Below are 26493 nucleotides of genomic sequence, written 5' to 3'. Positions count from 1 at the left end.
AAACAGGCATCACGTAGGAATTTCCTAAAATGCTCCTAAGGACAGCAGCATCCTTTTTCTGCTACTGTATCACTTATTAATTTCGTTACTTGAACTGAATAAGGAGCAAACAATGGATTGCACAGCATGACCAACGTTTCAACAGGGAAACCATGCAAGGCAGCACGATATTCTCATTTGTAAAAGCAAAAATGTAAAACCAACACGCCATGCAGGAATGAATTAGAAAGAGCTATTCAAGACAGTCAAACTTGCATGCAGAATTTATTGTGGTTTATTAGATGGCTAATAAAAAAATGAAATCTTCTCCTAATATCTTTCCAATCTCAAGCTTTTGCTAGTCTTAATTACAGAGCAACAAATTATGTACAGCATTACATTATTATTAACTATGTTCTTTTTTTAACTAAGTCTAAAGCATGGTTAGACATTCTTAAATTATTTTTTTTCCTCTATATTTCGCAATGGAATTCACAGCACACAAAGTTCCCAGGGTAAAACTTAAGACAACCTTCAGTTTACCCTCAGTAGCTGAAAATGAACCACAAGGAAAATTTACAACCACACCTATAAGGAAAATACTAGAAATTCACTTAATTAATAAACAAGCTCCACTTCATCACACTTGCTGAAAGCAGTCTTTTAGAAGGAAATGCTTTTAGCTTATTATTTAACTGAAAAACAAACCACTCTACCAATACTATTGCCCCTTCACAATATTCTCTCCTGTTATATAAAGAAAATGTGTTGTATATAGATGTGACTAAAACCAGAAATACTATCAAGATAACATCTCTGGTAACAGGGACTAAACACAAGGACAGTTAGTGAATGAGTACATACCTAGCACCACTAGAAAAAAACATTCCAATTTGTAAAAATCATGTCATATACAGCACATTTACTTTCCCATACAACTAAATCTAAAGATATTCAAGACTGAAAAGTCTAAAATCACTATTACAGGCAAGATCCAAATATAGGAGCAAAATGAAACAAGCTTCTACTGAAACATTATCTCCTACCCATCACAACTGTAAAATTCTACATTGTAGTCACAAATTATATACAGAATTTGACAGGGAGCATCACTGAATGATTCTGTGTTGTAGTTGTCTTCCAAGAAGATAGAAGTAAAACTACAGCTGCCCCAACATAAGAAAAGCAATAGAAAAATCTGAACAACACAGATTCCAGACCAACTTAGAATAGCTAAGTAGAAACCAGAAATACGATCTTTTCCTCAGAAAGGAAACATGTGGAATCAAAAAAAACTGGGGTATAAAGGATCTGTCTGTAATTTGAATTCTGTCATATGATCCTCATCCCTTACAAAAGCAGCTAGTATAAAGGTGAATTAGCAATTACACTAGACCTGTCATCTGTAAAATGCAAGGAATATCTAAATACTCATTCAGCTAGAAACATTTATTCATCACTTCTTACAAAATGCAGAAGGCCTAACATTTCTGGCAGAGGAGTTCGGCCCTACAGCCCAGGAGCTCCAAGAACAACTTCAAACCCTTAATGATGCTCTGGTTTGGTATATTATACTCCTTTATTATGTATGCTCCCTATCTAGGTTCTGAGTTTTTTCTTCTGTTCTGCAGTGAACAATCAATCCAGAGCATCTTTTGCCTTTCCTTTGCAAGAGAACCACCCATCTACACTTAACTCACGCCAATAACAAACAACTCTCAAAGCTCCCACAATAAAGAGAGATCAATGATCTGGAGGATTCACTTCAGAAGGAGGCATAAGGACAGTACAACTTGATGTGATCCCAAGAATCTGCAGACTGCTTTATTAATTCTGCTTTTTTTCAAGAAGAACATGAAAGAAGTAATACTGTATGATCTTGCAGGTGTAGATAAAGACCAGTATCTCACTGAGCTATGGGAAGAGGAAGAGAATTAATCTGAGGGAACTTGAAGTACAGCCAAAAATTTTTTAAAAACTGCTCCATACTAAAGAAATGTAAATTAAATACAAATGAGTAATAACGAAAAAAAAAAAAGTTGGCCTTTCTCCTCAAGGAGGAAAAAAAATGGCTTGCTCAGCCAATCTTCCTCAAGTTGTGCTTTTCATTTCTAAAGATAAACTACTTGACTATATCACTATCTTGGTAGAATGTAGGAGAAAGTGAAAAGGGAAAATATTAATTCACATCCACAAGGAAAAAAAATCACTAATGATCCAGATTCATAAATGTAAGAAATACACTTTAGTACTGAAATAGTATCTGTTCACCCAAGTACATTCAAATAGAAATCCACTTTAAGAAATGTGCCTATTTCTGCACTGTTTTAGAAAATGTAATTAGGCTTTTTAACATCTTGAGTACAAAAAATAAATGATCATTCAAAAAAATTAGCAACTAATTTCCATCTCTGAACACTCAGAACACGAGCATTTTTCTGAAATTGATCTCAAACCCAATGCATTGTCACATTGTATGGCAAGATGAAAATGAGTCTTCTCTCCTACATAGTCCCAAATTTTAATCAAGCTGGACAGAATAGAAATACATAACTTTTTTTTTTTTCCAATTTAATCCTTTATCTGAAAAACACTAATAGTTTCAGGTATTCTATCACATGAAAGGGAATCTTACTTTTTCCATTCTTACATTTTAGAGTATCTTTGGAATCTTCTATCTTTAGAATCTTCCAATATCCACAGTTTCCCTTCTATTGTTGTAATTCACTAGGATTTCCCTTTTTTCCTTATGCTTACCCTGATTATTTGAAGGTTTATGACTACCCTCACAGAAGTTTTCAATTCCTATTCTTTAACACTAAACTGAATTTTTCAGCTCTCAAACTGCCTGAAGCCACAGTTCCACTTTTCATGCTAATTGAACAGATGCAATAGGTAGTACAAACCCAAGTTCACCTATACACTAATTCATTAGTATGTACTACACATACCTGTTCCAGCAAGGCATAATTTTTAGAAATTAGAGCCAACAGACCTTTAACTCTTGTGCAAGTAATATGTACCACCCAAATCTCTATGCATATGCATAATATATAAAGATGGTAATGAAGTGAACTGACAAAGAGTATTTCAAGTGATGTTCTATTTGGACAGTAGTTAGCCCTGTGTTGTTATTTTTCATTATAAGGGAAAAACAATTATTTCTGTAATCAGGATTACAGTGCTTCCCCAATTAGGCTACTGCTGAGGCAGAGTGCTTTCATGACAAAGAGCTGGCTGTCACTTTCACAATGAAAGAACTACTAATGCATTACATTTTTTTGAGGCTCAGAACACACTCATCCCACAGTTGCACAAAACAAGTGTAACACAAACATACACAGAGTATACACACCAGTACTTCAGATATACTGGGGGTTTGTAACCTATCATCCTGAAGCTGACCCTCCAGTCATATTAGTCAACAGTAAGGGGGAGGTAGAAGAATGAACCTGACAAACTTAATTCACACAGAAGTTTGATTTCCAAACTGTTTGCTCTGTAGTAGCTAAAGAACGAACATAAGGGTTTCAAAGTTTTGCCCACATAACAATCCTGGCTATAAACTCAATCTTAAACTCAAGGCCTCTTTAGTATGTGAGTAAATTCTGAAGATCTACTTTCTCTAGTTGTCTGTTGCTTTCAGAAATTGAAAACTGCAATGTCAAGAGATTTAAATCACTATTTTTGTACCTCCTGCTTAATATTCTACCATTTTTTGGTAATTCAGAAATTAAGTCTCTCTCCCTATCTTTAGTAATTTCTAAAAATGTCTTCTGAATAAATCTGCTTATAGAGACAGCATGTGTCACCACAAGTTTCCTCACAGCCAGCATCTATTAGCATTCACTAAGTACCCAAAATCAGTAGGCCACTTTAATACCACCTACCACTTTCTTTGGCAAGATAGTCTCAATTTTCCTTGTAATATGGAAAATTTTTCCACCACAGAAAAGGATCTGATTTATTCTTATCATTTTACAAGGGCACAGAAGTGGTGGTAAAGATACAAGTTAATGGCATGGGATGCACTATACAGCCACCCTTGAGTCACCTTGCTTTGAGTGAGAATGCAGAGAAGATCTAAGAGAAGGGCTCTCACAGGGTAATTCTGGTCTCTGAAAAAGTATTCAAGTCATCTAGATGTGCAGAACCCAGTTTGTACTATCAGGAAATGAGAAAGACAACCATTTTTCAGTTTCACTACTTTCATTTTTCCCTCAGTATAGTGACAGCAAAGTTTTTTGATACTAAAGGGATTTGTTCTCTTTGCAAAATGTTTAATGTGATGATCTAAAAAAACATGTCTTTGTTTCTTAAAGTATCAGAATCATCTAGAAGTGAAACATAAAAGCATGTCATACTTCCCCAGCCTTGAAGTGAAGAATACTAATACTGAAGGAAAGAGAAAAGTAGAGAAAAGTAGTGTTTGTAACAGTACAGCATTGCCTTTCAAAGGTGATAAGTATTTCCTGTATCTCTATCTCAGACAAAAAAAAAAAAAAAGTCTCTTTAAAAAAAATCTCTCTCTGTTCTCTTCTAAGGAATAATTCAATCTGGGATGAGGCAGTTTAAAGACCACTAGAGTATTACAAAATCATATCTCAACTTCCTTTTAGGATGCTACTCTGCAAGCTTACTCTTACTCCTGTAGCAAATTAGTTGTATTTCAAAAGTACCTTCTGAAAATGGAAATCAAAGGCTTGCATACAAATACTTACTGCAGGTATCAGTAACTTTTTTACTTCTTCAACAGCCCTCTTCAGCTTTATTTCTGCTCTGTTTTGAGCATCCTCCACAGTGATAAGTACATGTAAATCTTCATTCAGGTGTTCCCAGTTGGGCTTGCCTCGATTCTGTTCTTCCTAAAAAAAATTAAAACATGGAAGCTATGAAGCACTTACATTCTGTATAAAACAATCACAAAGAGTAGACAAATTCAAATTTATAAATTCTGTAAATAGTATGAACTTTATTCTCAGCAATGTTTCTTCATACTTTGGAGACTTCCGTATCATATGAACTTAGCTTTCAAAATATCATTTTTGGGGTTTTGGAACCTCCTACTCTATATTATACTTTTAAAAGACTGCAATACATATGCTATTTCTTAAGAGTACCTCCTCCAGCTGAATAAAGGAACAAGAATAGGAATACAAACATAGTATTACTTTCAATATTATTTAGAGACTTTCAAGAGTAAAACAGGTAAGACATACTAGTGGCTAAGCAACCTATCTTTTAAAGAAAAGTGAAACAGACACCAGACATAGAAACTCCATCTGAATCACTACAAAGAACAGGAAAGCAATTCTCCAGTGTTAAGAATCACTTTCAAATACTCATGAAGATAAGATTCAAAGAATCAAACACTCCAAAAGGAACAGAAGTTGCCATTTTCAAAGGAGAGTTCCATGTACTGGATGAAGGAAAGACAGGAGGAGATGACAAGGCTTTAATACTGAAGTTATGTAAGGGCAAGTGACAAGATGGTCATCATTACACAGGTACTCATCACATCCATAGCATTAGTAATCCCAAAGATAAATATAAGAAATGTTTTCAGAAAGATATAGCATGCTAAAGAAGCATTTCAATTTTAAACAACAGAAACCAATAAATTTAACTAACACATTCAAGTATCCAGTCTTCCAAAAAATAGGATAATGAAACACAACGCACAAGAAATTTTCCAACTCCTTTTTTAAACAGTTAATAAAGCTAGCTAAATTTTCATGAAACTTCATTGAATTTTGACAATATTTAAAATACAACAATTTTTAAAAAATGAGGCCTCAAAAAAAAGCTTATTACAACTTTGAATCTATAAAAAGGCCTACATAAACAAACACTACTTATTTAAAATTTAAAAAGCTGAGTATAATAGAAGCGCCTCCTATTTGTAAGATATACCCTTGTGGCTTAGCCACAATTCATACTTTAACTTCATCCTTTTTTTTTTTTTTTTTTAATTGCAAATGTGTCTTTTTCCCCAAATTTCATGAAAAATTCCTCCAGGAAATCAAATACATTGAGGAAATGTTCCAAGATTTAATACCAACAAATATTTGCAGTGCCTCGTATTCATATATACCTGAGGGAGCACTGCTCCTCAGTGTGTTTCATTTTTAATTCAGCCAAGTCTGAAATGTTCTGTGGAATATGCAAGGATAAAAACAAGGGGTGGGGGAGAACTGAAACATGAGAGATGTATGAAAAATGGATGTAAAGGAATCAGTACTTTGAAACTACTTTTCACTACGTATGTAACATGCACATGTCCATTACTCCACACTATCAGATACAGTGGTGTGTTCTGTTGTTTTTAATGTTATTTTTGCCAATTTTTTAACAAAGGTGGCTGTGAAATTAGGTCTGCCCATTTCAGAAGTTGGGAACAAAGAGAAAAATAACTCTCACTTATGATATAATACAGAAAGTGATGCAAAGTGCAGCTGAGTTAAAACATCCTCTTTGTTGAAATACAATCTTTGAAAGAACTGTCCATGACAAGGTATTTGCAACTTATTTATTCAGTTGTGATCAAAACTCCACTGTTACTTATTAAACAATTCCATTTTTTTTAAATCCAAAGCAGGAATGAGCTGTTTTCTTTTAAGATGGTGACAAGCAACACCAAAATGAGGTAGTAAATAAAATAATATGTAACAGGTATGAAGAATGAGAGAAGGTTCCCAAACCAGCAGAGGGCAGAGGAAGAAATGTGCAACTACCTATTCTGGCACTGAGCCAGTGTTGGAATGGGAAAGGTCCTGGTTACTAACACCAGATGCAAGAAACCTGCACAGCCCCAGTAACAAGGGAGGCAAAACAAACAAAACAAGGTTTAAAAGGCCAAGAGGAACAAATGCTAAGGAAAGGTGTCCCCAGGTAAAGCAGCAAGTTCTGCTCCTGAAAGACAAGGAATGCCTCAATGCAGTTTTAGCTACCACGCCATTAAACACCATGCACCATGTTTGTAAATAGTGTTAGCAAACATAAAGGGGCTTCATGGTGGTGTATCCTTTTCTCTCATAATGAAAATAATATGGTGCAAAGTCTCCAAAACTTGTGTCAGATTAATGTTACATCAAGCACTGGCACTGTACTCCAAATGAGTCTGTTGCAGCATGAGAATTTTTTCCTCTATTTAAAAAGAGAACAAAAAGCAGCATATAAGACAAACAAGCTGCATATAGGACAAACTAACGATACTGAAGATTTTTTTTATCCCCCTAATTAACTTTTTGGTGGAACATGTTGTGTAAGGTTTATAATCATAGCTATTATTAAGGTGAGACCTCACAGCACAAGTAAACATATAAACTACTTATCAGTAAGATAACTGATTAGTGTATGACTATGATAAGCTCTTCTATGGCCATAAAGTACAGTAATAAAAGTGCTGTTGTTAAGGGTGCTATTCATTACACCACATAGTAGGCCTGAATAAAAGGCTAAGAGTAAAATTTTGCACACTGTTTAAAAAATAAAAGAAAAAACAGAGTTTGGAATGGGCTTCCAATTTATGTTTATGAACCTCAATACACTGGGGTTATGATTTTACCCAGTGCTCCCAATCTGTCTCATGAGATGGTTTTCTTAGTGGGTTAAAGGTTTCCTAAGATATATCTTTTGTTTGATTGGGAATGCTAATTGAATGTTATACCAGTATGTATATTTCATTATTTATGGGTTTGGTTTTATCCAATTTGGGAAATTTAGGTCTTTACTAGCTCATTCATTCCAACAGAAAGTCAGGTGCAAAACAAAGAGTTACAATCATGGGAGAGGTAACCTGCAAACCTCTTGCACTTAAGAGCTACCATTTCTTATGCTACCTCATTCTCCTTTTAAATATTTTTTAACAGGATGGTTTGAAAAACATATTTTCTCCCAAGTAAAATCTTTATTTAACTAATCCTCTGTGCAACAAGTCTTGAACACATCTTTTCTCAACCATGCTTTGTTATAGTAAAGCCTGAACAGCAAAGTTGAATATATCCGGAACACAAGTAGGAAGGTATGCTTCTGAAGACTCATGAAATATGGTCCAAGATTTTAAAGGCTGATTAGGGTTTCTTCTGAAGTTTTGGGGGAGAAAATGGTGAAAAGATGGGGAGGAAAGAATTACTAGGACTTGCCTCATTGCATAACTTGGTACAAAGAAACTACAAGATGTGGCGGTCTTGAAGTGAAATGCAGATAAGACAAACCAGTTCACTTCAGAGATTCAGAAAATCTCTGGGGTGGAAAGGAACCCTGAATATCATCCAGTCCAAGCCCCCTGCTCAGGGCAGGGTCAGCTCAAGCATGTTGCTATGGGTCAGGTTCTAAATATCTCCAAGGACAGACACTCCATCCCCTCCCCTGGGAGACGTGTTCAGTGTTCAACCAGTGCTCAGTCACAACATAAAAAACCATTTTTCTTAGGTTTAAACATAATTTCTTTTCTTTCAGTGTGCACATTGCCCCTTGTCCTTCAGTAGCAACTGTTCATCCATTCAGCCAAGTTGCCAGGTCTACCTATTGAAAAAGCAGTCAGGAGTAATAGAAATAGCCATTAGAATTATTTTGGGAAAGAAACATTTGCTACCACAGCAGGAAGGGCATGCACACTGAAGGAAGAAACAGCATCAGGGAAATCAGAAAACCTGACTAAGACTTGGGGAAAAACAAATTTCAACTGCATATATTCAAAATTATATGGCATGCCCGAGAAGCAACTGGCAGTGTGAAGTCTGCCTGCATCCCAGAGATTGTCTGTGGAAGAATTATACAGGAAAAATGGAGACTGAAGATGTACTACAGATGAACTACAAAGTCAAGTGATTTACACCACAACCTTGGGGAACAACAATATTAGGAAAGCTTAATTATAACCAAACTATCTTGTCTGCTGAATTAAAGAACATTAAGGACAACATAAATGGCAGATGAAATTTCACTGTGTTCCTTGTTTGGCAGAAATTTCAGTATCCTTAAATATAGCCTAATTCTGTAGACAGATTTGCTTTCATTCTCTTGCCTGTGCATATACACTCATTAATCCTAAGAGTACCTATGCACAATAATGGACTGCTCAATATTTATCTCGCTATTAGGGCCAATGTATTAGGTAGTTAAAAAAAAATATTGCTACAAGTCCTAAAATTTAGCTGCAGAAAAAAAAAAAAGAGCGTAGCTACAGGAATTTTCTAGGAGAGGGATTTAGGGAGAAGCAGAAAAGCAGGTAAAGGATGCAAATGACTTGAATCTATGAAATCAAACAAATATTAGAAAGATTGTTGCTTCTGGGGAACTACTGCAGTCCAGCTCACTGTAAAACTGTATCCCATATTTTCCACACACCTCACCATACCACAGTAACTTCAAGTTGTGGTCTTGCACCTCTGCATCTTGGGCCTAAATGGCTATTCCTATTTACAGCTCCATATCCCATCCCAATGCTTTCTTCTAATTCCTCAGCTTCTGACTGAACAAGACTGAGAGAGAAGCTTCCTAGCTTTCTGTAAGCTATGCAAAGTAGATGACTGAAACTTCCTCTAGAATAGAGCTCAAAGTCAGGTCTCTGTCTAGCCAGTACGTTTCAAACAGCTTCAAACCCAAATGAAAGAAGTGTCAAGGTAGACTGAAATTGTAAAAATTATTCAAATGCTGGAGAAGGAAAATATCAACACAAAGAAAGTCACCAAAAATATTTCATCATCAACTTAAAAAAACTCCTCAGATCTGATTTCTCACCCCAAAGACTTTCACAGTATGGCAAACTGACAAAAAAATAAATTGAAAAATTAAGAACTGGTCAAGTAGGATCCAGTCACTTCCAACTGTCAGAATACCATTAAAAAAAAATGAAATTAAAAGTAATGAAAAAATACTATGCTAGTATCTGTTTATATGCAGCCAGAGAAACATCCGTTAGACAATAAAGAAAGAATGAAAGAATGCATACAGTGTGGGAAGAGTGGAAGCAACTTTCCCACACGGCACCTTTTTCAGAAAGCTATGGGCTATTCTATAGTAATTAAAAAAGTGCAGCTTCCATTCTGTGCACTTTTTTCCACTCCATCTCATACAATTTCCTGTAATGTAAGCCACTGAAAAGATACAAAACCAGCTCAGTACCAGCAGCGAGGAACTTTTAAAGAAGTCAAGCCACCAGTTCAAGCAAGTGTTGAAAATTACCCTTAGTATTCTCACTCATCTTGAAGTGATAGGCTATTAAATTCTGTTTTCATCAACCTATTAAGCAAGCTGGTCTCCCTACTGAATGACAAAAACCACAGAAAAGATAGAGTAAAAGGGAAGAATGTTTTCATATAATGTCAAATTGAACACTAGAATTAAAAGGCATCAGAATAGCTTTAGTCCTTCAAATGATACAAAGGTTTAATTCGAGTACACTAAGAACTTTAATTAAAAATATCTTAAGATAGAAAAACCAATATAATCACTCACAGCTACTTTTCGGAGTCAAATGGAGGAGGTAAGATGTGGAGAGAAGAAATTCAGCTATTTAGTAAAAATCTCACAATATATTTTGTCTAATAAATTGTGCTGTAGGTACATTAATTGACAGTAGGTCTAGGTGAATATTTCTTTTCCACAATGAAAACATTCACACATATATATCAAAACTTCAAAAATAATTCAAAGAACAGTTTAAAAGAAACTGTGTGGATTTAAAAAACTAGAACTAACATGTTGATTTCAAAGAATTCTGAAACAGAAGTTAAATTTAGCAAAAAAAGTCACAAATAAGGTCATAAATAAAATCCTGATCTAATTTTAGTATTTTTAAGTAAAACATGATATGTATTGCAGCCATGCAACAATATCTGAATTAATAAGTCGAAAAGAAACATTATTCAACCAGTCAATAGAGTCTACATCTTACTTTACAACCTTTTGTTGACACAGCTGAACTGGTAAAAGCAAGTCAGAGGAATCTTAGAGGAATGCACTTTGCCCTAAAGTCATATACTCCCAACCTTTGAAGAGTTGTCTGTCTTGTGTCATTTAATGAAACTTCTGTTCTTGCAAGTGCTCTGCCAACCTGAGCTACAGAATTTTATTTTTAAGTTTTTGGCTTCTCTGCTGCAGAGATAGCTCAAGACAAACATCCAGAAGACAGAAGATTTCTGTAACATTGTGCAAGGAATAAACCACTCAGTCTACAAATAATTCCACATCAGCTGATCCATATTCATGGGAAGTCCAGACGTAATGAAGCAAAAATCCCCTGCATAATCTCTTACTGCTGTGTTACTGCATCCTTTCCTGGGCAGTGCAACAACTTCCTAAGGTTCACTGCCTCACTGCTCCCTCTGGGACTGGCCCAGCAGCACAGCAGCCTTTCACACCACATGCTGATGCAGCAGATGCCTCCCCACTTCCCCCTCATCTTCTGCTGGGCAAGGGAGTTTGCAACCATGAAGGGCTACAGTCAACCAAGGTCAGTGCTGGGAAAAGGAGAAGAAGGTGAAGCACCATATTTTAACAATCCCCTTAAAAGGCTGTCTCACCACGTCTCATGAAACTATTATAAGTGAAACCAAATTATGCATGTGCCAGGGACAGAACACAGGCATCTTTGTTATCTGGTGTGAAGCAACCTGCTCATCTGTGCATTAAATGATAGCATTACAGTAATAACTGTAAATCGGGCTTCCTCCTTCCATTTTTGTGACTGAATCTTAGGTCTCGACAGGATTGGCTGCTACAAAACAAAGAAAAAATCCTAAAAAACAACCCCTCCATCTCCAAAACTGTATTTGAATGATACAGTCCTGATATTAACGTTTCAACAGAAGTTCTTAATTTAGATGAGGCCTGCAAACAAAATAAGGGCTAAGGTAAGTACCAAAAATAGAGGTTTTTATCAGATGGAACTCCAAGCCAGCCTCAAAGAAAACCAGTTTAAAATGATGCACTAATTACAGTATCTGTTTGAACAACAGAAGTAATTTTATAACATGAAGCATCAGAACACACTGATTGTCCTAACCCCTGCTGATAAACTGCTTTAATTGTGCAGTTACAGTCAGGCAAATTAACACAGACTTTTGCTCCTACTGAGTTTCTAATGGCAGCAGTTCACAAGCAGAAAGCTGGTAAAAAAAGTACAGCTACAAAGGAATGCTGAGGGAACAGCGTCTGGTCAGAGAGAACAGCAGCTTACTCCACATTTAGAATTCCTGACCAAAGTTTCCACGTATAGAAACATATAGAAACAGAGGATCAATGGCTTAAATTAACAGTCACACACTTGTTGTTTTGGTTGTCAAACAAGTTAGTGCTATTTATCGAGTCTTTAATTATAAATTATTACTGTACAGCAAGATTATTGTATTATTGTACAGCAAGGCAATTTTGGATTGAAAAAGTAGGTGTCTTCCAGCAGGCATTAAACTAGCCAGTAGCTGTCAAACATTGTTGAAGGACATTATCTAAAGCATCTTTTAAGAATTGTTCTAAAAATAAAAAAAAATAAAAAATTGGTGGCATGAAGCAACCTAATGTTTAAATGACACAAGAGGATTCTGCTCTCTGTCCCAAAGCCTCACCACAGACACAGCGCTCAGGACGCTTCAGGCACCGCCCCAAGTTCAGATCTGCCCTGCACTCAAAATGGTTCCTAAATGCTCCCAACAGCGCCCTGGATGCTTCAGCTTCCCAGCACGAGTGACCGGGGCCGCCACAGCCCCGGGGGCTGCAGACAGGATAGGAAGCCCTGTCACCATCATTGTCACCGTCGGTGTCACGGCCCGGCCCGCAGGGCCGCGCCGCACGGGGAGCGCTCCCCTGCACGGACCGGCCCGCAGGAACTCGGGCAAAGCCGGGAACTTTGTGCCAAACTGCTTCCAGCCCTGCATGTCCCCAGCAACCTCTGCTTGCGGGCTTCTCTCGAGTTGTGCCCTGGTGAAAAATAAGGTCTGTGGAACAAGCTGTATTTTCGAGTGCTATCAAAGCCCAGAGCCTGTTAAGACTGAGTATTTCACGGCTGTGGGATAAAAGTAAAAAAGTTTTGCACGCATCAGTATCCACAGGGAAATAAATGAGAATTTAGTACATGAAATGCACAGCGTAAACTCAATATCTGGACGTATTCATTAGAAATGAATGCAACTTTTACTATTGATACTTAAAATTACTATGAAGAAACTTCACCCAGGCAGAGGAGTGAGTTCATTTCTCTGACTTTGGACTATAGGTAAGAGTTTTAACACTTTATCAGTATTCCTGGCACAGTAAACTTTATATGGATACAGTTACACTGATATCTAAGTACGGTTTACTCCTCTACAGAAAAGGGAATAAGCACGATGAAAAATTTCACAATATTGTGTTTCTTTTTACACACTGTCCACTCACTAAACAAACATCAAATTCCCTTGAAAGAAAATGAAATACCCATAAATCCTGAATGCAACTCTTCAGAGTTAGCTTTAGCTGGCTTTGTGAAGGGAATTACCTCTGTATTCTGAATTGCAAGGTACAAAAGACATTTTTCAGTGCAGGCTTCAATCAACAAAACATAACCTGTGAATGTGGACACATTGCTCAGAGCATTCTCTATAGGCAGTAAGTGTGTTTTAACTCATGACTCAAGTCCATTCATCATCAGTCACTAATGAAATTAACTTCAAAATAACCTGCAACTGTTCTAAAATCACTTCTGCATTTTTCCCTCTGAGTTTATGAGCATTATTAATAAGTATAAAGCTGATTCCACTATTCACCTTTAGATGGAGAAAAGACAACAAAAGTGTTCTTTTATATGCCTTATTATCAAGCAGCAGCTATATACCACACATTCATAGTAAATTACTCAATTTACTTCAAACACTTTACAATTTTTATTTTTAAAATAATTAATGGGACGTTAGAATTATATATAAATATATATGTAATAGAAAAGTCTACAATGGATCAGTTTTTATGAACATGAAAAGGTATCTCTTAAAAGAGAACCAACATGTCACTAATATCATAGTGACTATATAAAACTATGGAATTTACTCTTTTAAGTACATTAAGATTCTTTTCTATATCTGAGTTTTTATTTCAGTAGTATTCCAGTATTATGTTTTAATTTACCATTTTACTTCCTTCTACCCAGGAAGAAGACTAGGACACTAAGGTACTAGCCTTGCTAACACATCTCTATTGCACCCAAAAATTTATCAAGGTAACTAAAACTCTGCTGAAGTTCAGGCTGACAGGCAAAATAGTCTTAATTAAACTGAAATCTGATGACCATATTTCATCTCGGTTTCTCATACTAGGAGATCTGGAAGTGCTGACATGCAAAAGGACCTAATCTAATACATGCTCCAAAACTAACTCAAGGCATGGCAAATGGCAACTTCAAGAAATTTGCTTGAAGAAAGAAGCTGCAACTCTAATAAAATGCAATCTAACTATCCAGTGGTTTGTACACATCCAGGAACTGAGCATCAAGATCCTAGTACTGCCTCAGGTAAAAAGTCACCAACATCACCCAGTGGTGTTCCAGGAGTGCCCTGGTACTGGGCCACGGAAACACAGAAGGAGACACTTCCCACTTTGCCCTCCTGCAAACCACTGCCAGGACGGTGAGGGGAAAAAGAAAAAAAAAAAAGGGGGAGGCAACCCTAGCCCAGCCAAAAAGTACTTCATTAGGAGCTAGGTTCCTGTGTGTTTACAGTTGAGAATGATTAAGTAAAACATAAATAGCATAGTGAGGTGTACCCTTATTTTACCCTTATTTATAGCTTCAGCATGATCATCCTAGTTTTTCATTTTTCTATTAATATGAAACTTTAATTTTCAGCTGTGCAGCAAACACAAATTGTAGACAGGATCACAGGCACCTCTGATTTAATTATTTGGGAGCAGAGGGAAACATCTGAGCAGTGATTTCACATTTTGGAATACTTATTGTATTTTTTACACTGAAGTGCTATCACTATTCCTCAACTATATTTACAGGGAAAAAAACCTGCTTGCTCATTGGTTTCTCAGTCTTTCAGTGTACATAGTAAACCACTCCCAAGTATTTCTCTGAGAATCTTTTTTTTAATGGTTAAGAGAAAACCAAGCAAACAAACAAAAACCCCAACCCCAAACCACTGTTCTTGATTCCAATCTGGAATGCCATTTTACAGCATGCTGTATTTGGAAAACTGCACTCTGTGTTGTATTAGACACTAGAACTTGGCCAAGTAAAAAAACATTAAACAAATTATACTTTTGTGTTCAATGGAATACATGATCAGCTCCTAGGCTAGTAGCGTAATTGTACGTGTTTTGGAACATTTTTCTTTCCTCTTCTGAAGCACTATCATGTAACTTTCAACAACAGTAACTGCTGCACATAACTGTGGCATCTCAGCCATTTTTATTTCTCCATTCCATGTTTTATTTCCTCTATCTTGTTTTGACTTGATTGCTGCTTCACACAGCAAACCTGGCCAAAGCATTAGCATTCCCCTCACCAATAATGTGAATTCAGTGTTAAATTGATCTATTTTGCAGCTAAACTCATCCTCAAACCCCTGGGCTCCTGCTCTTTTATGACAGCTTCACAGATACGTGATGCTAAACAAACTAAAAGGGCCAAGATGTATCAAAATATACCCACATTTCTCTTCAGGTGCTATTCCTGTTCAATCTAAACACGAATTCCAGAAACTTTCACTCATTTACATTAAAAACCTATGAAGTGGACAGAACTACAATAACTCATACATAAATTTGTGAAGTTTCAAATTTTTTTTTATAATCGGGAATAAGGGATGGGATTTTCTTTCCAAACTGAATTTACAGACCTCTTAAGGAAAAGAAGGGGAAAGAAATATCAAGAGGAGAAAAAATATAACAGCTAAGTGACCTTTTGGAAGTACCAGAATAAGCAGCTGCTGATACCTTGCATTTTAATGCCAACACATCCACACCTCACTTCCTTCGTCTCCATTTGCCTATTGCTTCCAGAGTCCCATGGCTCAGCCCTTGCCTGCATATCCGACCATTCTGCTGTCAGCATTTCCCCAAGAGAGGGAGAGGTTGCACGTCTCACATGAAGATAAAAAATACAACATATATCAATAGGGGTTCCTCTGCGTAAATCTTAGTGAAGGTCTTAAGGGAGTACATTGAAGACAACTTTGTAAAATTGCAATATATTCCTGACAACTCTTTGCTTTTTTTGTTACAAAATAACTGTAAACTTTTTAAAGAGAGAATTTTTCTTCCCTATTTTCCCATGCTGCAAACATTTACAATAATACACCATTACTAACATTAACATCTTTTCTGAGACTTCTCAGCACTTAGTAAAGGAAGTGAAATTTCACTAACTCCAAAGCTTTGCACGAAATGTACAAAGATGTTACTACAGAACAGTTTTAACATAAACTTACACTGAACACATTAACATAACCTCAGTGTGCCAAGAAAATTAAAAAGCACCACCTCTTAGCCCACAATATAATGGACAAGTTTCAGATGCAGCATACAACTGTGCACAGAAGCCAAATTTAAGAAAACAAAACAAAAATTCTTCCCTATTTCCTCCCCTCCCCCCAAAAATGAAGTAAAAAAGTAACAAGTTTATATTTTTTACTTCTTGTATGTACAAAAATGTGACCTCAGTTTAAGAACATGAAGTAACTACTGTTTCTATAAACTCAAATGAGACTTGCAGTGTAAAACAGAATTACTGTTATAATGATACGTTGTTAGCTTTATTTTAGGACATTGTGATCTTTAGCTTTTTGCTGTTTGTCAAAGCAATTAAAAAAGAGAGTCATGACTCAAACCAAACATACCTAGGTAGTAGTTTAGTAACTTCAAGTAAAGTTCCTTTAAACAGCCATACAGGAACTGTTTAACTGCTCAGAGAAATGAGGGGGGAAAAAAAGGAAAAAATTAAAAGAGCTGAAACAAACACTCAACATCACTGATTTTTTCAGAATGGGTCAGGGATAGGTTGGGGAAGGGAATGGTAGAGTATATAACTTTAACCTGTGACACTCTGCCAACAGAACTTCACCTGTGGGCTACAAGCAGCCAAATGCAGGAAAGAGGCCTTGTGCAAGAAAGCAAAGCTGTTTTTATTGCTAGGACCAAGCTGACATGGTTCAATGCCAGAGTTTTAACTCAAAGTCTATATTTTGCAATTCTTGAGAATGGTTCTTTGCAATTTGGATGTGTAACTAAATAATAACAACCAAGTTTTGACAAGAGCAGGCAGAGTCAGACTGGAAAAAACAGGGTGAGAGGGAGGGATGTAATCAATGTTACAACAGCCCTCATACATAAACTGAAGTGCTTTGTGCAATCCTCACCTTAGCAAAAAATAGTGCATCAAGTACTTATATGATAATGCCTAGTATTTTTCTTATTTCCCCTTTCTTGTTTCAATTCTTTGGATGAATCTTCATTGGAGATTTCCTCAAAGATGTACTCCTGCTTCCTCCAGGTGTGCCAAAATAGCAAGAACACTCAAGTGCCTAGGCAGCTAAATGCTACTCTGTACATTTGGATTAAAATTACATAAAAGTGCCTCTTATGCCAACAAGAAAGTAGAATCCTAAACATAAACCAAAACCTCTTCCATAAGTGGTCGCTTCAATAAATATTGACAACTTTGGTCACAATGTCCATGCGTATAATTAGAACACTGCACTGTCACTTCAGAGAAAGAAACTGTCCCAAATCCCAAGACAGAACTACTCTGAGTTTTGTTGTATAGCAGGGTTTCCTCCACAGACTTCAGTTTAACACAGCTGCAGGGGTAACTGCTCACTCCCACAAGAGAAGTGGCTCCATTCCTTTCTCCTTCCCTCTTTGTACCAGCACAGCAGCTCTGCAGCTCACAGAGCACCAGGCACTGCTGTCAGAGGAGGTTCTGCCTGTTCAGCAGGCCGGACTGGCTCGGTGACACACCCCACAAGCAGCAGGCTGAGCACACCGGAGGGCACAGGCAGATCTCCCTCTGCAGGAAGCTGCCAGCTGTCAGTCACACCTCTGGCAGGACACACAGCAGCCCAGGCACTCCCAAAGGGCGCTGAGGGTGGGGAGCCCCTGGCTCTCACTGCCCAGGGGACATGCTGGCATTTGCAAGCGCCACAAACACCGCATGTAATCTTACCGCAATACGCACATTCCTAGCAGAAGTTAAATATTCTGAAAACTCCGTTTCCACTCCGAGTTAGGCCTGCAGAGCAATCAGCTTCCTTCCACTACAAATGCTATCTCAGCTGCTTACCTGAGAAACTAGCACACTATGTCCCATGCATTTAAGCAAGGGTGTGTCAAAGAAAAAAGCCCCGTCATTCACAGCACAGTGATTAACTCTAAAATAAAGTTCACCTAGACACAGAGGTTTGGAATCTTCTTAAAAATGTGTCGTTTCACAGGGGATATTAATGCAAATTAGGTAAACTAACATACGAAAAAAAAAAGAAATTCTCTTATGAAGAATACAGAAAAATCAAATTTTCCACTGAGTACAGAACTAACAATAAACACTGGCTAACAAACTAAAGCTGAGTCCTTGAAAGAATTCAGAACTCCTGACTCAAATAATCTCAGCACACAAGTTCTCCTTGTATTTAAGACTGAAACCTTGCACACAGTCTGTAATTATACATCTATTGCAGCAGTTGCCTCAAATCCTTGCTACAATTACATGGGATTTGACACAACCAAACTACCGCCTAGATAACTCAAAAGTGTGACCACTGTTCCAAGCCTTCTTTACAAGCAATTTAATGCAACTACTCTATTGATTAGGATGACTGCAGAATGAGGAGTATTCCAGCACATGCCACATGTTCCCCAGGCTGGATTAAAACATAGTAATAGTCATGGCAAACACTCTATAGCTGAGTGCCATCTTGGCACTGACATTAAATGACTTTTGAGAATACTGCTGGTGGTATATTAGGGGAACCTTTCCTACAGCACAGGAATGATGGATGTTCAGGATCCCCCTTCACTGCTTAGATAGCATCAATCCAGTGACTATAAAAAACCAACCAAACAAAAAAGCCCAACACAACCACTAAAAAAAAAAAACACCCCAACCCAAAGCAAACAAAAATTAAGTGAACCCTTCCAACAAACACCACCAAAAAGAAGGGAAAAAAAGCCAAAAAAAAAGGCCAGTGCATAGCATTACAACTTTAACATTTCAACTCTTCTATACTCTCTGATGGTTTTCACAGAGTTCCCTGGTCCTTCAATGAATCTGTCCTTAAGGTCTAGGTTTGGAAGTTTTCATTCACTGTCTACACTTAATGAGCTGAAAACCACAAATTTTTAGTTCATTTAAAGTACTGTACACTAGCATCAGCTCTAGATATAGCATCTGTCCAACACATTTTAAAAAAACCCCAAAACGTGTGAAATTAATGAAAGAAATAACTTCTGTGAAGGAGTAATTATGACAGTTATGTCCACTTTTTAAATTAGAAAACAACATTTAAGAAACCTCCTGCTCATAACATGAGCACAAAAGAAAGTGAAAGCTAGTCATAATTCTGATTCAAAGTCAAATATCACAATAGTTATATGTATGCTGCCTTCAGGAGAGAATGTCTAGATGTGCATCCTTCAAGATCCCATTCAAGTAGCAGTCCTACAACTGCTGTGTAGAAGACGTCATCATCCTCCCAAAAAGATAACTGGTTTCACAAGAACGTTTTGAATCCCACAAATTCTGGTAAAATGTACAGAAACATTCACCAAAGGAATGTAATTTTCTGAAAAAACTCATTACATAATGAATTTGCTGACATCCTCACTCATTTTGAGTAAAACTGAGTGTGCCTACTAAGATCTGTAACTAACCAAATTATCACAGCTCCACTGCAAGTCGCCATAATATGCAAAATTAAGGCTTATTAAGAAAAATTTCAACTTCTGTTTTTTTCAACACATTCCCTCAACTAGCTGTTTCCCTGAGCTACCAAAGATAATAATTCAGAGATAAATATCATTAATACAGGACAGATTAAAAGAGGCAAACAGAATGTCATTACTGTATGAAACTACAGAAACAAAGTAAATCCTTGATGTGCTACCCAAGTCACTTTTCTAAAAAGAGCAACTTTTAAACAAATTCCAGTACACTATCAGAAACATGCAAAAAATTATTAAAAAACCAAACTGCTTCTGCTCTTCAAAAAACAAGTTACAAGATTCTTTCATTAAAATATCCATTATATACGTTTTCAGATTGCACGCTCATCTGCCCCCACAAAAATCAAATGAAAGTTTTACAGTTTAACCTAATATACTTCTGAATTATAAAAGTTGAAGGAGATAAGACTGGGTAGAAAAGGTGATTATGTGGAAGCTTTTCTTACATTTTACAATGGTTTCATCCACCTTAGAAAATAAGACAGCTTTGTACATGAATTGAAGACAAAAATAATTACACACTTTGCTCGCATCCTTGAGAGACAGGTAGAAGAAAGGTCAATTTCTTCACTATAGACGTTTCCTCTTCTTAGAAAAGCACAAGCATTACAGCTTTTCTCAAAATGCATTTCCAAGAGACGACAAGGATTTACTGCCAACTGACGGGTCCTGACCTCCCACCTCCTTTTTCCCATCCTCTCCCTTCTCAAACTGGCCCAGGTACTAATTTAGATCAATACAGCTTATTAACTAGCAATTTATTTTTTTTATGCCCACTGAACTATTTTGTCACATTGTCTGACCAAAATCTAGCTTCTCTGCTGTTCCAACTGTAACCTTCTAATATGAACTAGAACATTCCTTCCCACCTCCCAAAACAGAAATTTAGCAAAGCTTTCCCAAATGTTTAGTCCTGTATTTTTATGCAATGATGCAAACTCTCTGCCTTTTAGTCACAATAAGGAATAGGATAGCTCTTTCCTGTACCTCTAATAAAGGCTTCAAGATGATGTGATGTCATCAGGAGAAACTCAACATGAGCTTTCAGAAACATCCCTAGCACAGAAATAGTCACAGGTTTTGTACAGTGCATAAGAGGCTGCTCAAATATCCAAAGTCAGAACGCCAAAGAGCTGAACACCAGCAGCTGGAGGCAAGAAACAATCTACACTACTTTTATTTCTCTAAGAAGAAAATCACTTACGACCTACCCAACAAATTTCCATTTAGTAGGTCAGTTCAAAAGAAAAAACTTTAACAATTTTTATCACCTTTCTAATATTAGACCTTAATATTAGAACCTTTCTAATATTAGACCTACATAGTTTTACACCAGTTGGGTTTTGAAGCAGTGTGCAACTGATGTGAAACCTGTCTATAATCAATACAAGCTTAAATGTATTCTTCCTCACACAGAATCATACAAAGCAAATTTAGGAAAGGGGGAGAGGCCGAGTTCTTTTTCAACCAGAATCTCCTCAAATATACAGGTGATTTGCAAAACTCACTGGAATGTTTACAAGAAGTAAAACATTTACTTGCCTCTACCTCCAAAATTGCTGCATCATGGCTGTCTCTGCTCTTAAAGGAGACCTGAAAAGCAAAAAAACATTGGGCTTGTGCCCTATTTTGCTTCTTTAAGATGTTTGAGAGGCATGAAGAGTTGGAATTAGGGCTTTTTTTTACCCTGTGATGGACATTAATTATTCCTGCTTGTTTACACTTGAGACTAAAATTTCAAGAAGCCATAATATAAGACAACCAAGCAAAGGAAAAACAGTGCAAGAATCGACAGAACCTAAGTCACAGAAGAAAGAACAAACTTTTTTTTTCTCCTCACACCTACTTCTTCAAGTTCTCCTCCATTTGGCTGATGAATAACACAAAATCCTTTCCCAGAGTTAAACATTCTTGCACTACCACTATTTGTGATTTGCACACAAATGAATGTTTTAACACTATGCATGCTAAAGAAAAAAAAAAAAAAAACAACAGGGAAAAAACCCCAGAACTTTGACTGAGGTGTATTTTAAAAATTTTAAGATGAAAGACAATTGGGGAAAACTCAAGTCCTTTTCAGGGACTCTTTATGGTTCAAAATAAGAAAGTAAGTAAAAAAAAAATAAATTTTTACAAGTTCTCTGCAAATGGAAAACTGAAAAATCCATGAACTGGCTAGCTATAAAAGGGAGACAAACATGCCTTTCTTTTCCTCTCCTAATACAGCCTGTAAGACATTTCCTGTATATGCTGTAGTGATGCACTTATCAGAACAGAAAAGCTGCTGCAATGTATTTCCTAAAAATTAGCATATTTCACCTCATAGCACTAGTAAAAATAAAATTAAAATTCATGCTAGATGCAAAGGAGCAAAGAGTATGGTTTGTTTTAACTAATGCCCATTACTGCTGGGGCAAGTAGAATAGCTCGTTAGTATTAAGTGAGATGGGATGGCACCATGTATTTCCATTCAAAAAAATTGTTCAAAGCCCTTTCCTATTCCTTCCACCCACTTCAACTAGGTAATTACCATATATGAAAAAGGAAAGTCTAATTTTTTTTGTAAAAAGGGAAATTTAAAACGCTGTTCATGAAAAACATGTAGTCATCAAAAAAATAAAAGCACAATTCCTAAAAATAAGGACAATATAGCCAAAGTACATCCTTAGAATCTATTTAAGACAACAAATTCTCATAGATGATATATCAATGAAAAACTACACTCAACCAGTACAGGTTGTAGTCAATCTTTTAAGCCAAATCAGTGAACTGGCTGAAGGTCCTCATTATTACACACATGGAATGTGATCTTCCTGAAATGCTAAACCAACATTAGACAGGCCAAAGACCTGAGCATCTTTACCACAGGTCTGTTACTCAACTCAGCTCTCCATTATCAACAATTACAATGTCACTTCTCCAGCTGCAACAAACAAAAGGCACCAATTCAAACAATACTGGCACTTAACTAAATACTCCAGCAGCATAATTGAAAAGGGGTTATTTTGGTTTGTGGGTTTTGGGACAGTTGGTTTGTGTTTGGGGTTTTTCTTTGGTATATTTTGCTTTTGTGGTTTTTTGGTTGGTGGAAGGGGCATGTTTGGTAGGGGTTTCTTGTTTCCCCATATACAAATTATAGACGGAGAATGGAACTAAATAAAATAATGAAAAAAGCAATAAAGTTCATGTTTCTTTAAAATACTGGGGAAAAGTCTTGATTTAAAAATGAACTACCATTAAGAAAATGATGTTTCATTTAGAAATTACTTACAGAGTTCTAAAAAGAATCAGATTTCAAGATGACACAAAAATCTGTTTCAAAGCTATGAAGAAAAAAAAAAATCACAAAACGACTGATTTTTTTTTCTCTTTTCTGTTGAACAAGAATTATTTTCATCAAAAAGTACTTACTCCTCTGGGTGAAATAAATGGTGACATAGCAAGCTAGAAGTTAAAGTGACAATATTTTAATACAGACACTCATGTGTCTCATATCATGGAATGTGAAGGTGAAGTTTAACTTTGCAGGTTGAGTCTATTTAACAACCAGCTGTCACTGAAAATAGCAGCCCTGACTCTGCTGCTTCCACTGAGCTGCCCCTGCTGCTCAGACAATTGTGCAGGGGCCAATTTAGGGAACTCACAAACTCAATTGACTCCTGAGGATGCTCATGGAGCAGTGGGAACAGATGTCCTACGGCCTTTAATGGGAACTGACCATCACATCAATCCAAACATAGTGCCACACCACTCACAGAAAACCTTCAAGAATTTGCAAGAGAGAGAGTATTTTGTCCTCTGAGGACTACTAATATGATTAGAGCTCAGGCATTACTCTGCTTAAGAGTGTGTGAGCCTCTTCAATCCTGCATAATTTGACGCAAATTTAAGCAAAGACACTTTGAATTAAATTCTAATTTAAGGATACCTGTGGTTACTTCAATATCCACTCTATCGCCTTCTTAAGGAAAAGTGTATTTATATAGTGTAGAATCACTTTAAGATTACCAAACATATGAATGTTACAAACATATTACTTTTTTGTTTAAATTATGGTTTTAGTACACTTTTTACTATGCAACATATAGTACATATACAACTATTTATCTTGATACCTCTTCTGCCTGTGCAATTACCTCATACAAAGTATTAAACCCTATTTAAATGTTAAACGGCAGAAGAGTCTGACTGACTTTGGGGGAAAAAATACATCTAAGTAATCAAGTAAAAATCAAAGTACCTCAACTATCAGTTTCAATGCTATTCTCCACAGGAATTTGAAATAAATTAATCTTCTGCTGTAATTTAAAAACAATGCTTAAACTGTATACTCAAACTTCTTGCTGCAAAACAATATGGTCTCACAGGGAAAGACACCTTCACAAAAAAGTGCTTGCCTAAGTCAGAAAAATCATCAGTGAAAGCTGTTGATAGGATTTTTTCCCCCTGCTAGTGAAGAACATTTTAATTATTCAACAAGCTACTCTAATACTCAACAAAAGAAAAACTCAAGTTTCCAATGCTCAGCTAAGCATACACAGTATAACCCTCCATATCCTCCTCCCTGCTCTGCCCCCAACCCTTACCCTGCAGGCAGAGCTAATATGATTTATTCCACTTTTGTAGGATGTCACATCCTTGTGATGGGGACAAAAAGGTGGAAACCATCTGCACTAAAACTTTATTGTCTTAGTACGTAACGTACAACTATTTAGCACACCAAGCTTCACGAGGCAAGGAAGGTGTGCATTGCAATTGCAGAGTATGCAAAATAAAAAGTAGACACAAGCTCATTATCTATAAAAAACTTAAAGGAGCATGAAATACACAGACAAATCAATGGATGAAGAAAGAACATCAGAAAAAGATGAGGTATCTCAAAGCAAGACGGGATCTTTTCATTTGGGCACTTAAATACATTTAATCTCTTTTAATAGCTTGTTCTAACATGATACAACACGCAGGATAACATACCTAATGGAGTTTTAAAACATTGTCCCATTTTAGGCAGGAGATGCTAGTTCATTACTCTGAAGATACCAATACATAACCTCTTAAATCTGACAATGCAACAGTACACAAAAATGCCACGAATATTCAAAAACACAGGCATGCAACAGTTTTTCTAAAATACCTATATAAGAAAAGGCACTAAGATAATAAAGAATCACACCAAAGGAGAAAGTTTGCACTGCTTATGTTCACCAAGAGTCCAAAGAGCAGCTAAATTACCTCTGAATAAGCACGTAACACCTGAAACTCCAGGTACAGAAATCATAGTATAAAGCTCCACACTGAGCTTTTCACTTTGTATATTTCGAATGTTGCCTTTATACATGGGAGTAAGCTTGGGGTTTTTTTGGTGGTATGTCACCAACCACACACAGTTCCAGGACACAATTCCATGCAGTCTGCAAGTTCTGTATGTCCTAATGTTCAACCCCATCCTAATAAAATGGCTCTTAACACTATTAAACACTGTAAATGCTAGCATGCAGAACAGAGTGAACAGACTAGAATTCAAACATCCATATTAATACAAAAAAACTCAGTTACAGAAAGAAAGAAAATTTATCATCTTAGAAAATGTACTTGGAAAAATCACAGATAAATAAACATTAGGAAAAAAAAACCCTTTTGCAACTATTGTCACAATTTTGTGGAGACTTAACACCTTGTTCTCAGTTTCCTCCTGATCCCTCAGGCCTAATTTTGTTCATCTTATACTCGCTGCATTTCCTGTTGTCTGCGTTGCCTCACTTCCTTTTTAATAACTGCTTTGCAGAGTCTCAAATTGGTTGCACAGGTGAGCATACTTTACTTCTTTTTTTGAAACAAGCAAAAAAATGCCCCAAACCCCTGCCTGTTTACAGGAAGTTTAGTTTTTTAGTTTTTCTAATTTAAAGCAAATAACAAGACACACAACAAAAGACTGCTACTCTAATCACTAAAACTTGTTGCTGAATACTGCTCAGGATTAATGACGACTGGATATTACGGACATGTCACACACTATGACCAAAGTAACAGCATTTAATGTACCAAGAAAAAAAAATTCTACATGATTAACATTTTAGTTCTCCAAGATTAGATGTAAACAAATCATACTGGAGTACCAAAATTTTAGCTTGATCTTTACCAACAAGCTATTTTCATTTCGGCATATAGGAAAGTACAAAGTCTATGATGCACAAAGCCAGATATGGGGGGGGAACCCCAAACACGTAAAATGCAACTTGATTACAGAATTGTTATCTACTTCAACAGCATAGACACACACACACACAAACACAGTGTATATACATATGTATAGGTATAACAAAAGATTTTGTGATCTCTGTAAGATTTTGATAAATTAGACAGTACATTATACTAAACTGAAATTTTATTCTATACATCTTACCCATTATGCCTCTTTTTATACTTAAGCTTATCTCCTAGTAATTTTTTCCCAATTTTAGAGACTTTGACCAGAAGGAACAGTCAGGATGATTTAATCTGGCCTTCAATATATCATAGGCCATTACTTTTCAATAGAAAAAGCACTACTCTGACAGTAATCATTAAAAATTGGTTTAGAGCGTATCCAAGGTCATCATA

The 26493-nt window shown here is 36.5% G+C and overlaps 1 protein-coding gene across 8 annotated transcripts in view; it reads right to left on the bottom strand.

Moving 5' to 3' along the window:
• Positions 1-26493, bottom strand: part of QKI (QKI, KH domain containing RNA binding) — a 155091-nt gene that overhangs the window by 49201 nt on the left and 79397 nt on the right. For all 8 annotated transcript variants that reach the window (XR_009114286.1, XR_009114285.1, XM_058021153.1 and 5 more), the window contains exon 4: positions 4701-4844. Coding sequence is in view for 6 of the 8 variants with exons in the window: in XM_058021153.1 (XP_057877136.1) it covers positions 4701-4844 (144 nt within the window). In the remaining 2 variants the exon portion in view is untranslated. The remainder of the gene's footprint in view (positions 1-4700; positions 4845-26493) is intronic.

Source organism: Melospiza georgiana, chromosome 3 (assembly GCF_028018845.1).
Source record: "Melospiza georgiana isolate bMelGeo1 chromosome 3, bMelGeo1.pri, whole genome shotgun sequence".
NCBI classification, from domain to species: Eukaryota; Metazoa; Chordata; class Aves; order Passeriformes; family Passerellidae; genus Melospiza; species Melospiza georgiana.
The sequence above is the reverse complement of the archived record's forward strand: the minus strand, read 5'-3'. Positions and strand labels throughout refer to the sequence as shown.